Source organism: Episyrphus balteatus, chromosome 3, assembly GCF_945859705.1.
Source record: "Episyrphus balteatus chromosome 3, idEpiBalt1.1, whole genome shotgun sequence".
NCBI lineage: Eukaryota > Metazoa > Arthropoda > Insecta > Diptera > Syrphidae > Episyrphus > Episyrphus balteatus.
The window spans coordinates 119,291,300-119,304,192 of NC_079136.1; the positions used below are offsets into that span (position 1 = coordinate 119,291,300).

Here is a 12,893-nt window from a genome sequence, read left to right on the forward strand (position 1 = left end):
CAAAACAATGTGCAGTCCATTTTTTGCGGAAAAAGTCTTACAACTGTCATCTGTTTACCACAGATATTTTTTTTTTCAAGAAAAAAATTTTTTCTTCACCACTTATTTTTTTTTTTATCAAAAAGAACTGTATAGGTACTAGGCTACAAATTAAAAAAATATTTATTACGACTAAAAAATGTTTGCATTAAAAAAATATTTATTGCAACTAAAAAAAAAATTGCATTAAAAAAATTTGTTATTGTAAATGAAAAATAGCTATTTGCATAAAAAAATATTTATTGCCTATACAAAAATTTGCATTAAAAAAATGTTATACTGGAAAAATTTGCATTGAAAATAAAATTTTAATTGAAATACAAATATTTTGCATTAAAAAAAATTTTTACAGCAAATAAAAAATTTTTGCATTAAAAAAAAAAAAAACAAATAAATTCAATGCATTAATCATTTTTTTTAAACATTCGTCGAATTTCTTACAATTTTGACTATTTAGCCTAAACATAAGCTATTTTAACTTTAATATTGAACCGAATGTAGTGAAAACAGTCTATTAGGCCAAAATAGTCAAAAATTGTAAGAAATTCGACGAATATTAAAAAACAAAATATTTAATGCACACATTTTGCATTGATTTTTTTTTTCAATTCAAAAATTTTGTTTTTTGCAATCAAATTTTGTTTAATGCAATAAAACTTTTATTTTCAATGTAAATTTTTCAGTTGCAATAACATTTTTTTTGCAATAAAATTTTTTTTTAAATGCAAATATTTTTCAGTGGCAATAAAATATTTGTTGCAATTAATATTTTTTTTAATGAAAAAATGTTTTAATTGGAATTAATTTCTTTTTAAATTTGCAATGGAAAACAAATGCATTAAAAAAAAAATTAATTTTTACAACCCTGGAATTTTCATACAAAAATAGCACAATTGGAGACTTAAAAAAATGTTCCTTTCACTTCTGCGGCCCACTTAAGCTTAAACTACATTGACCTAAGAACTGAAAGGCCCATACATTCATAGTGCTTTCATAAGTTGTAACTTTTTTGCTTCTAACCCTACGTTTCCACCTACCCTAACGGCCATATTATTCACAAGTTTAAAAAATATATCTAGATGTAAAATTGTCAAATATCATAAATAAATCCAAATCCAAAATAGTTATCCCGATTTTAACTATGAAAATAGTTAAAAATGACTATTTTTTTCTCTGTGTGTGATAGTGAAAATTAGGGATTTGGATTTATTTTTGACATTTAAATTTCTTAACATCCAGATCTACCTATTTTTTAAACTAGTGAATAATATGGCCTTAAGACTAACTTCTTTATCATTTTCTATGGAAAAAGCTGCTTTAAGAGTCAGTTTTAAAATATTTCCAAAAAATAAAAAAAATCCAAATTTAGTTTTGAGAGTTGTTTTTTTTTTTTTTTTTTTTTAAAGAATTTGTATACCTACTTTTTCCAGAAACCATTTTCGCTCGTAAAAAAATATATGTGGGTATTTTTATTTTTGTACCTTTGCAATACAAAAAAAGAATTGTATAGTGTGACACCGATGGTTTATTACTTTAAGAACATATCCCGGTATTGCAGATTTAAAAAAAAAGTATAAAAGTTTCCAAAGTTGAAGTTTGGTCGAAAAATATTACATTTTGAATTCAATAAAACAAGGGTTTTCAGAACAAAAAAACAAACCAAAATAAATATATTTTCTTAAACTGTTGTTTATTTATTTCATTTGAAAAAAAGACTCTATAGTAGAGTAACTAAAGCAAATTATTAGGGAACCCGGCCGAACAGCTCTGATTTTGACGATTTTTTTTTTTTCAAACGTAGGTAATTAAAAATGCTTTAAAGTCTATAGATTAAAAATTGCCGGTGTTGCCGTATTGTTTTTTAAAATTAAAATTAATTTTTTTTAACAAAACCAATTTTTTTGCTTAAATTTCATAAAACAAATGATAGCAAAAGATTCTCTAGGTAATTTAAGGAAAATATATAAAAGGCAGTAAGGGACAATCTTCCATCGTTTAAGCGATAAATACAATTTTCTAACATTCTGACCTCAAACACAAAAAAAATATTTTGAAAACAACGGCAACACCTACAATATTTTAAAATACATTTTTAAAAAGCCAGAAGCTCATTCTTATCTCTTAAATTTAAATCCACTAAATTTAATCAAGACTTTTTGAAAAAATGGTCCTCAAACTCAGAATTTAAAAAAAAAATGTTATTAGAAAAATTTAAAATGACTTTTTTCCAAACTTTTTCTAATAAAATATGAATTTATTTAAAAAAAATTAGTGGTCATAAATATTATCAGTTGAATTTCGAAGCAAAAAAGGTAAAATATATCACACTTTTGAAAAAAAAATTAAAAATTACTTCAATTTCAATGGTTTTTTTTTTATTAAAACTGAATTTTTGCATTGAAATAATTAATTTTCTCAAACACTGTGGTAAATAGGAACTTTAAATTTTTGCTATTTAACTTTCAACAGTAAGGGTTATTTAATGAATAAAAAATAATTTTATGTTTAGATGTTGAACTTAAAAAAAAAAAAAATAAGTTACATTTTTTTTCAAAACTTTTATTAAAAAAAAATTCTTCGAAAATGAAATACTTTTTAATTTTTTTCATAAACCGTAATACATATTGACATTTCCTTTTATAATTTGAAATCATAATAAATGCGGCCAAAAAAATTTGAAAATAAATGCATTTTATATTACGACCAAGTTTAAAAAACGACATGTTAAAATTTTTCCAATAATTTTTTTTTTTTCAAAAATCTGAGTTCAATTACCATTCTTTCAAAAGCCGTTCATTCAATTAACTTAATTTTAATTTTACATATATGACTAAGCTTCTAGCTTTTAAAAAATGTATATTTGAATATTGTAGGTGTTGCCGTTGTGTTCAAATATTTTTTTTTGTGTTTGAAGTCAATTAATAAGAAAATTGCATCTATCGCTTGAACTATGGAAGATTGTCCCTCACTCCCATATATTTTTTTTCCTTGAATTCCCTAGACAATCTTTTGGCATCAATTAATTTATGAAATTTAAGAAAAATTTTTGAAAAAAATTTGTTTTTGTTCACAAAAATCTTCAATTAAATTTAAAAAATCAAAACGGCAACACCGGTAATTTTTAATCTATAGACTTTAAAGTATTTTTTATTACCGACGTTTGAAAAAAAAGATCATCAAAATCTAAGCTGTTCGGCCGGGTTCCCTAGTTTTGCCAATTTAGTTACTCCACTACTATTTATGTTTAGTTTTGTTGAATTCAAATTCTACCTTATATTTTTCAATCCAACTTTAACTTTGGAAACTTTTATACTTTTTTGAAAATTTGTTTGTCGAAATTTCAGAAAAACTGCATTTAATGGAAAACCGTAAAGATTTGGGATGAACAAGTAACCAAATTCTGAGAGCCCATAAGTTAGCCTATCAGCATTTATTTAGTTTGATCCATTAGTTTGTGAGCACCCTGTATACTACAGAAGATAAGGTTAACGGTGATATTTCAAAAACGATTCGAGTTGAGTATACAGCAAAAATAAGTATGATTTGTTTCGGCAACCAAAACCTTGAAAACTTATGTACCTATTTATAGATACAAACATCTACTATGGCTTATTTGAAAGGTGAAATCCTTAACGTAAAGACAAAATAAAGAATAGGACAATAGGTATATTCCAGCACCTAACCTTTTGACTATAATTTTGCAATGAAAAAATGGACGTAAGAGATAAAAATTAAACTAACTAATGCGCAATTCAACTTCAAAATAATTCACCTCACAAACAATTTCCATTAAATTTAATTTTTTTATTTACCAAAAAAAAACTTAAGTAAAATTTAAATAATTAGCTTGTGTAGCCGCTTCATACTCGAGTGCCAAATTATTAACAAAATCTCTCGACAAATCCAGCTCACCCAAATCATCTTTAAACATATCTTCACGTTTAAATTGATCCAAAAAAGCTCCACGTTTTTTCAATTTATCATACTGATTCAATGATCGATTGAAAAGTGAACTGATACCAGTATGATTGGCCAACATCAAACCAGATACTTTATGACTGCTTTGAACATATGGACTGCTTCTAGATAGTGCCACTTGTATACTTGCTGGTCCCCATGGAATAAATTGAGCTAATTTACGTTCACGAATACGTTGTAGAGATTTGTGTACTTGAGTTGGGTCCACTTCACCCTGATGGAAATTATAACGTGTGGTGAAAAATGTTAAAGTGAGGTGAATTTAACGAAAAACGTTAAAAATGAATCCTTAAGAGCAAAATGTTACCTGAATGATGTTTAAAATCGAAATGTAACAATGATGATTTGTCTTATCTGGACCCATAGATACCATCATATTTTTCGGCTGAAGCAATCGTCTCATAACATCTAAAACTGTTGTCTTTCGGACATTTATACTTTGCTAAAAAAAACGAATATTAAGTTAAAATCAATCTATTTTTGTTGAATCCCAAAGCTCACATCATTTTCAGTGGTCAAAGGAGTATAACCGGTCATCAAAAAATGCAATTGAGGTGTCGGAATTAGCGGTGCTGTTAATCCGATCATATTATTATTCATATAAGATGGATAACGCAATGTTGTTGTGCTCACCGACATGATTGTTGACACCAAAGTATTGATTTGAGTGAAGCTAGGATTCTCAATATGCAACCGATCGGTAGCTATTCGATTTAAAGCTGTGTTGTCCAAAACCACAACACAATCAGCGCATTTGGTTAAGCGTTTCAAAGTCAACATCGAATTGTATGGCTGTACAACAACATCACTGATCTCATCCTGATTAGGAAAAACACTGTAGGTTTGAAGGAGTTTTTTGGGAAAACGATCGGCCAGTCTTTCCAAGATATATGAACCCATTCCAGAGCCAGTTCCGCCAGCAATCGAATGACAAAGGACAAATCCCTCTAAACTATCACTGCCTTCAGCTTCACGATCAATAATATCGAAAACTTCCTCATGAAGTTTTTCACCTTGACTATAACCAGAAGCCCAGTTATTGCCAGCACCGCCACCATGTTTTGAGAGAAAGACATTCTCTGGATTATAAAGCTTGAACCGAAAAAAAAAAAAAACATTAATAACATAAAAGCACACACGATCAGTATATTAATGATCTAACCTTGGCATATGGGGAACTCATAATATTATGAATAACTCTTGGCTCCAAATCCAATAACACCGATCGTGGAATGTAATGATTATCATCAGCTTGATAAAAGAAAACATCTTTTCTATCCACACCATCACTTGCAAAATCCTCCAAAACACCATTTGGTGAGATTCCATGTTCCAGACATAAACGCTTCCAAAATTCAAAGCCAACTTTTTAAAGAAAACCACGGATTTAAAGATAAGCGAACAATATTTCCATTATTTTCTTACTTTGATTTCCACATTGGCCTAATTGTAAGGTAATAATTTCACTCGGCATGATTTATAATAACAAAATAATTTAATTGAACAAATATAAAACAGAACACAATAGGTACTTCTCTTGCAATTAGAATAACGGAGAGCCTATAACGTTATCATCTTTTTACTTGCGATATAGGTACTAAAGGACAAGTTTAGGATTCGTAAACAAAAATTGAACACGAGATAACTCAGGCATGACATTACAATGATGGAGAATTCTAATTGCCAAACAAGTGGGGTCCGAAATTCTGTGTGTCTGTCTATCTTATGAATTTCTCGTAAGCGATATAGCTGATTTCAACCAAAATTTTTATACGGAAACGTTTAAATAAACAAATTTTTTTTTTGTATTTTAAAAAAATATTTCAATTTTTAATAATTTGAAAACAGGTTGTAGATGAATTTAATTGAAATTTCGTTTTTATGTGTTGAATAATATTTTTTCTGAAAGATTTATGGGCTAAATCTCAAAGTATAACATTTTTTCACCGTTTTTTTTAGAGTTCGGAGACCGTTTTAAGCTACATTTTGTGTTTTGAAAATTTTATAAACAGTTTTATTGTTCTATTAATGCTGAATCAAGAAAGTTTTTACTCATTAGAAACTGTGGAAGTTGTGATTTTTTTACTCGAGAAAGAAATTTCAATTTTTTGGGACAATTAAAGAAATGAAAAATTAATTTCTCTGCGTTCATAATAATATAGTAGAAAATTTTTTATGGTCTTAATTTTTAGAAAAAATGTTATTCTTTGTAACTTAGTTTAAAAAATTTTGATCTACGAAAAATTTCAAGTGCCGAAATATGATGTACTCTACTCAGTAATACCTACAACCTCTGCTAGGTCATTTCCAAAGTAATTGACATGATTTTTATTTTGTAACACAGTGTGACGTATCTACCAACTTTTTTTTTTAATCGTCTTAGAAATTTTTTTTATAAATATGTACATTAGGGTGTCCGTTATTTCCCAAAGTGATGTTTTCGGGGGAGACACCCCCTAGATCGAAAGCTTAGGGCCTAAATAAGAGGAATTTAGCAAAAAAAATTTTTGGAGGTCATGAACCCTTGCCTCTAGGGTCATACTTTCCCCATACAAATTTGTATGGGAAATTTTTAACTCATACATAAAATTTTTTTCTCTCGAGTTAAATCATATTTTTTTTTAATGTTTGATAATTCTGGTTGGAAAACAGTTACTTTAAAAGATCACATTCAAAATTTCCCGTTAAAAATTTTTTTTTATATTTTATTTCGGTTTTTGAAATTATTAGCTGTTTTCGTAGCTGTTTAATTTCTGTTAAAATTTTAAATCGTTTTTATAGGAATCAAATTGTCATAAATTACCAGCTTCAAGAAATTCACAAAATCATCAACAACAGTTTTACATTAGCAAATGCAAGTTCCAAATCTTTCTTAAACACTTACTACATTGACACAAAGTTGAAAATTTTTTATTTTTTGGCCTAAAAAACAATTTGTATATTCTTTTTTTACAAAAAAAAATTACACTAGCGAAAAAAAAAATTATTTTCACTTTTTACTTGCTCTATAGGGCAAGAGTATTGGTTTCGTGTCGAAAAAAAAATTTGAGGTTTTAATCAAAACCAACATTACGATGATGGAGAATTCGGAAAAAGTGGGTCTCGCAATTCCGTCCGTCCGTCTGTGCGTCTGTGCGTCCATCTGTACACATTTCCACTGCCTAAAACGGGTGGTCGGATTTTCTTCAAATTTGGTACTGATGATTTTTATAGAATTTCGAAAGTTGGTTTTTTTTTTGTTTTTTTTATATCTCGTTTAGAACGTATACCTCCCATACAAAAAAAAAAAAAAATACGATATTGTGAATTTCTCGAAAACGGCTCTAACGATTTTGATAAAAGTTTGTATACGTAATATTTAAAGTAATGGCAATAAAACTGCGTTTTTAGTTTTTCTCAAAAAAGTCAAAAAAGTATACCTCCCATACAAATTTTTCAATTGAAACCAAATATCTCGAAAACGGCTCTAAAGATTTTGATTAAATTTTGCAGACGTAATATTCAAAGCGATTGCAATAAAAGTGCATTTTTATTTTTCCAAAAAAAGTCAAATAAAAATTATTATATTCCCCAATATAATTTTTTTAATTTAAATTATTTCTATCTTTAAGCCCACTTAGGAGTTAATATTTTTTTAATTTATATAGAGCCAGCTTTTAAAATCTACAAGTAAACTAACATAAAAGTGCTTTGAACTGCAAGAGCAAGTACGTGCGACCCCAGTCGTGCATTTTATTTTATTTTTGCACAAAGTGGCAAATGTACATTTATAATGTGACGCTTAGAATCGCTATAGCTCACGAATGGTAACACTTGGGGAAAAAATTATAAGGGATCATTTTTGCAGAGAATTTTAAGTTTAAGTATTTTTTTTTTTAAACTTACCGTTTTCGAGAAAAATTCAAACAAAATCTCAAATATTGACCTTTGACCCCCAATAACTTTTGTTGCACACATGGAATCAATGGGGATTTTTAAAAATTTATTTGTAATGGTAAATATAAGCTCTACACCAATATTTGGCTTTGCGGGAATTTTTGTTATTTGACCACTATTTTTATGGCTAAATTGACCAGGCTTAAGGCTTTAACAGAAATTTGTTTTCCTGTTTATTACATGTAAGATTCCCACCTACTACATGAGTTTTTCAGCTTTTAAAATTATTTCTAAATGATGGTTTATAAGACAATATGACCACAAAATGTTGTTCTTAAAACAGAGTGTGTCCTATAGTAGCTTAAGTTTTAAGTCGATTAAGGGATTTATAAAAAAAAATAATTTTGGAGACTTTAAATGTTACACTTTAACTATAACATCAATAAACTTTAAATCACAAATTGTAAAATATTATTTTGTTGATTTAAAAAAAAATTTAAAAAAATTGGTAACTTAAAAACAAAACAACATAAAATAAACATAAACAAGGATGTCTTGTCTGTGTCTATGTTTGAATTTAAAATTTATTGTTGTCATTTCGCTTTTATAAAATTCAAACAACAGTTTTAAGTGCCTATACCACTTGTCGATTCAATGATCCGGCAATATAATCGTACCTATAAACTTGAACCGAGTCAACAACACGAAGAAAAAATAAAAACAACAAAAATAAAAAGCATAAACAAAAAATAACTCTCAACTTGAGACATTTGTGACACACCTCTCTTTGCATGGTCAATGCATCTTAAAGTTGGCCTTCAACTTTGCCTGTTTTCAGTGTTGTCCCTTTGAAAGTTGATTGTGAGATACAATTTAATAACTAAATTAATAATAATTTTGGTTAAAATACATCAAAGACTTATAAAGCCCCTCCCATTAAATTGACGAGTTTTAATAAATCTTGTTTTCAAAGAAGGAACTCGATCAACTTGTCATTTAGGTATTTAAAGACCCGACTCGACTTGTATGGTTAATGGTAAATTGCCATTTCATGTGTATCATTCTATTTTGATCTAGAATTAATTAATAAAAATTGCAAATATTCAATCCTTTTCTTTGTGATATACTTAAAGCTTATTTTTTTTTTATTTTAATTAAACTTGTCTCTCGGTTAAGTCATAATATTAAAGCTGGGGTATAAACTTCTTAAACGATGGAGGTACTTCTGGATTAAAGCCACAATAAATAATGTTTGAAATGTTGTTTCAGATATGAACAGGTTGCTGGTCTGTGGTTCAAGTTCTAATTAAAATTTCTAGATTATACATACAAATACAACTTTTATTTAGTACAAAAGTTAATTATTTCAAGTGCGTTTCCTACTTGTTGTATACAATGGAATATAATATTACATCATAATTTTAATTAGTTTAATTCTTTTAGATTCAAATTTGGCCTTGAGTGTGTAAGTAGTCTTATATTGCTTTCTTATGATTAATTTTGTATAGGTCAAATTTTGTAGTGCTTTAAGTGTTTAAGTTAGTTGAATAAAATGACTTTGATCGAGAGCTTATAGCAGGATTGACAATAAAATTATCACTCAAGTCAAAAAATAATGATTTTGGGTTATTTTTTACGTAATGAAGTCTTTTAGGAAACACCAACTTTGAGAGGAAGTGATTAAATATACGTACTTATATATACAGCTTAAGTCTTAAGACGTATGGTTGGTTGTCCTAGAAAATATATACCTACAAATAAGTTTGTTGGTGCTTTAATTAAGGCATTTCTCATTTAACCAAATCGATTGTTATTAAAAAAAACGTCTCAAAAGGTTGGATGTAAAGGATAAAGAATTTCTGACAGCTGAGTTATTATCTCAAGAAACAAAGGAAAATCATTTTGACACTGTTGTCCAAAATGACTGTTCTATCGTTGCAAAAATCATAACTTTTGTAAACATATTAATGTAACGATAAATTTTTTTTTAATTTGAAAGAAATTTCCAGGACTGTTAAAACATAGTTTTTGTTTTTAACAAAATTTGTAAGGACAATTTTTAAAGTTCAATTGTTTTTTTCTGTAAGTTCCTCTTTCTAAGAAAATGTATCTTCGGTTAATGATTCCATGACCGAAATGTACCTAATTTGTTGGAATTACCATGGTTAGTTGAGAAAGGTCTTATAAGTAGGTACAATTCTTGTACTGAAAAAGAAATAACCTCACATACCATTAAATATTTGTTGTTACTTTTGAAAAATATTTGGATAAATTATACCAAGCATGTAGCTAGGTGCTTATATGGCAAAACCAAAAAAAAAAAAAAAAAAATCAATGATTTTTACACTTGAAAAAATACTTAAGCTTCTTTACAAGAATATTATATGGACTACATTCAATCAAGTTAGAATTCAAAGTCAAATGAATAACATTTTGAGATGCAATATTCACACCAGTGGATTTACTTTTTCTAAATTATAAATTAAAAAAAGGTCACTGTGGTGTATGCGTACTATTTTTTACTTGCGATATAGGTACTATAGGGCAAGTTTAGGATTCGTAAAAAAAATCGAACTCGAGATAACAATTTTACATGACATTACGATGATGGAGAATGCCAAAAAAGTGGGTCCGGCAATTCTGTCTGTCTGTCTGTCTGTCTGTCTGTCTGTCTGTAAGAACCTCGAGCTACAGCCTAAGCTACTGAAGCGATTTTCTTCAAACTTGGTAGTTAACAGTTTTGGGTGATTCCCTAGAGGAGAAATTGAAGTTTTTTTTTTAGGACCAAAACTAACGGTACCTGTCATATAACGGAAACAGAAAAGTTGATTTATTTCAAAAACGGCTCTTACGATTTTGATTAAAATTTTTCTGCTTACTGTTACAGATAAGAGCCTCTTTTGATAATAAAAAAAATATTTTTTGTACCATTATTAACGGTACCTGCCATAGAACGGTTTTTTGGATTTATGAATTTCTCAAAAACGACAAAACAGATTTCGACCAAATTTTTAATTCAGAAGCGTTTAAAGTATCATTATTTAAAAAAAATTTTAATTTTTCAAAAAACACATTTTTGGATTTTTAAAAAATATTTCAAAATTTTTTTTTGAAAAATCAATTTTTTGGAAACGAGTTGGTGAAAAATTTTGAAATTTAGTTTTTATGTGTAAATTAATTATTTATTCAAAATTGCATATCAACTTTTTTTTTTTTAAATGTTAGAAAATTTTTATATATAAAAAATTAATTTTTTAAAAAACGGCTCTAACGATTTTCGAAAATTTCTTTCTAAAAATTCCTTTTTATACTAGAAATAAAATGGCATACTTAGTTTTTTGTAAAAGATCATTTATAACGACATTTAATTATTTATAAAAACGAAATTCCGTGAAAATATCAAATTTTAAATTTTCCCTTATTTTGTTCAATGAAAAACTTTAACATTAGAGTAACTTTTACCATAAGAGCAAGTACGTGCGACCCCAGTCGTGCAATTTATTTTTTTTAGGAGCTGTCATATAACGGAAATAGAAAACTAAATTTTTTTCAAAAACGGCTCTAACGATTTTGATTAAAATTTTTGAGTGTAGTATTACACATAAGAGCCAAATTTTTAAATAAAAAAATATTTCTTGTACCGATATTAACGGTACTGTCATTGAACGGTTTTTTTTTATTTATAAAAAATATCTCGTTAAAGACCACCCCGATTTCAACGAAAATTTTTATACAAAAGCGTTTCAGTAAAGGTAATTATAAAATTTTAGAAAAAACTCATTTTTGGATTTTAAAAAAATATTTCAATTTTTTTTTTTGTTGAAAAATCAATTTTTTGAAAACCGGCTTATGAAAAATTTTGAAATTTCCTTTTATGTGTAAATAAATTATTTCTTCAAAATGGCATACCAACAATTTTTTTTTTGAAAAATGTTAGAAAATTTTTATATATTAAAAAATTTTTTTTTTTTTTAAAACGACTCTAACGATTTTTGAGGCATACTTGGTTTTTTGTGAAAGATCATTTAAAATGGTATTTAATTATTTATAAAAACAGATTTTATTTTTTTAATTTCTTGAAAATATTAAATTTTAAATTTTCTTAATTTTCTTGAAGAAAAGCTTTAACATTAGAGTAACTTTAAGCATAAGAGCAAGTACGTGCGACCCCAGTCGTGCGTTTTATTTTTTTTTTGAGGTGAATACAAAATACCTAATGCTTCTATAATTTTGAAACTAAGGGTAGGATAGCGAAAATAAAAGTTGGGCTATCCTAGGCTAACCTTGGGCAAACACACCACGGTTTTAAACGATTTCTTCACAGGAAAATAATCATAATTTTTTCGGTTTGTGATATGAAAAAGAATTTTTTATTGTATCTTTTGAAAAAAAAAAAAAAATGTGAAATAAAGTAAAAAAAAATTGGGCTATCCTGAGCTAAGGTTAGGCAAAGAAACCACAGTGCAAAACTAAAAATTTTTACTTTGAATAAAAAAAAAAATATTTTTGTGATTTTTGAGGTAGAAAAAAAAATAACTTCACATAGCCAACTTAGAAGGGGATTGAAAACGGCCTGAGTGATTCCTTTGAATAAGGATGAAGTGTCAAAGTTGCTAGAGAATTGGACTGATCACTTTATCATGTACCTTTATTTTCAATTATTTGTATCTCTCAACTTTTTATTTTGTTTGTTCTTTTATAAATATGCACTGCACATTGTGTTTCGGTTGGATAATTTCAAAGCAAATAACCTGTGACAATTTATAACAACAACAAAAAAAAGTCATGTTTGTATATGGTTAATGGGTTATGCATTATGAGTTTTATTTATTTTACATACATATTTTTCTTCAACTAAAATAAAGGCCAAATGCGGTCATCGTTGATGGTCTACTGACTTTAATTATCATGTGTTTGTTTAATAAAAAAAAAAAAAAAAAAAAAAAATACTCATCTACCTACCTCCACCTGAATCTCAGAGGGAGAGCTTCCAGAAATAA

At 27.5% G+C, this 12,893-nt stretch overlaps 1 protein-coding gene across 1 annotated transcript; it reads right to left on the reverse strand.

Annotated features, from left to right (window-relative positions):
• Positions 1 to 3,822: 3,822 nt before the first annotated feature.
• LOC129914292 (tubulin gamma-1 chain-like) lies at positions 3,823 to 5,616 on the reverse strand. The gene is made up of 5 exons (XM_055993462.1): positions 5,443 to 5,616; positions 5,180 to 5,382; positions 4,519 to 5,109; positions 4,325 to 4,459; positions 3,823 to 4,231 (listed from the first exon to the last, which is right to left on the reverse strand). The coding sequence occupies exons 1-5, from the start codon at positions 5,489 to 5,491 to the stop codon at positions 3,863 to 3,865; spliced, it is 1,347 nt and encodes a 448-aa protein (XP_055849437.1). The 5' UTR covers positions 5,492 to 5,616; the 3' UTR covers positions 3,823 to 3,862.
• Positions 5,617 to 12,893: the final 7,277 nt, after the last annotated feature.

What these genes read in the sequence shown, in the direction of transcription:
- LOC129914292 (XM_055993462.1), bottom strand. Translation starts at nt 5,491, where the DNA reads ATGCCGAGTGAAATTATTACCTTACAATTAGGCCAATGTGGAAATCAA. An exon ending in TGAGTTCCCCATATGCCAAG is followed by an intron (nt 5,110 to 5,179) that starts GTTAGATCATTA and finishes TTTCGGTTCAAG; the next exon opens with CTTTATAATCCAGAGAATGT. An exon ending in CGATTTTAAACATCATTCAG is followed by an intron (nt 4,232 to 4,324) that starts GTAACATTTTGC and finishes AATTTCCATCAG; the next exon opens with GGTGAAGTGGACCCAACTCA.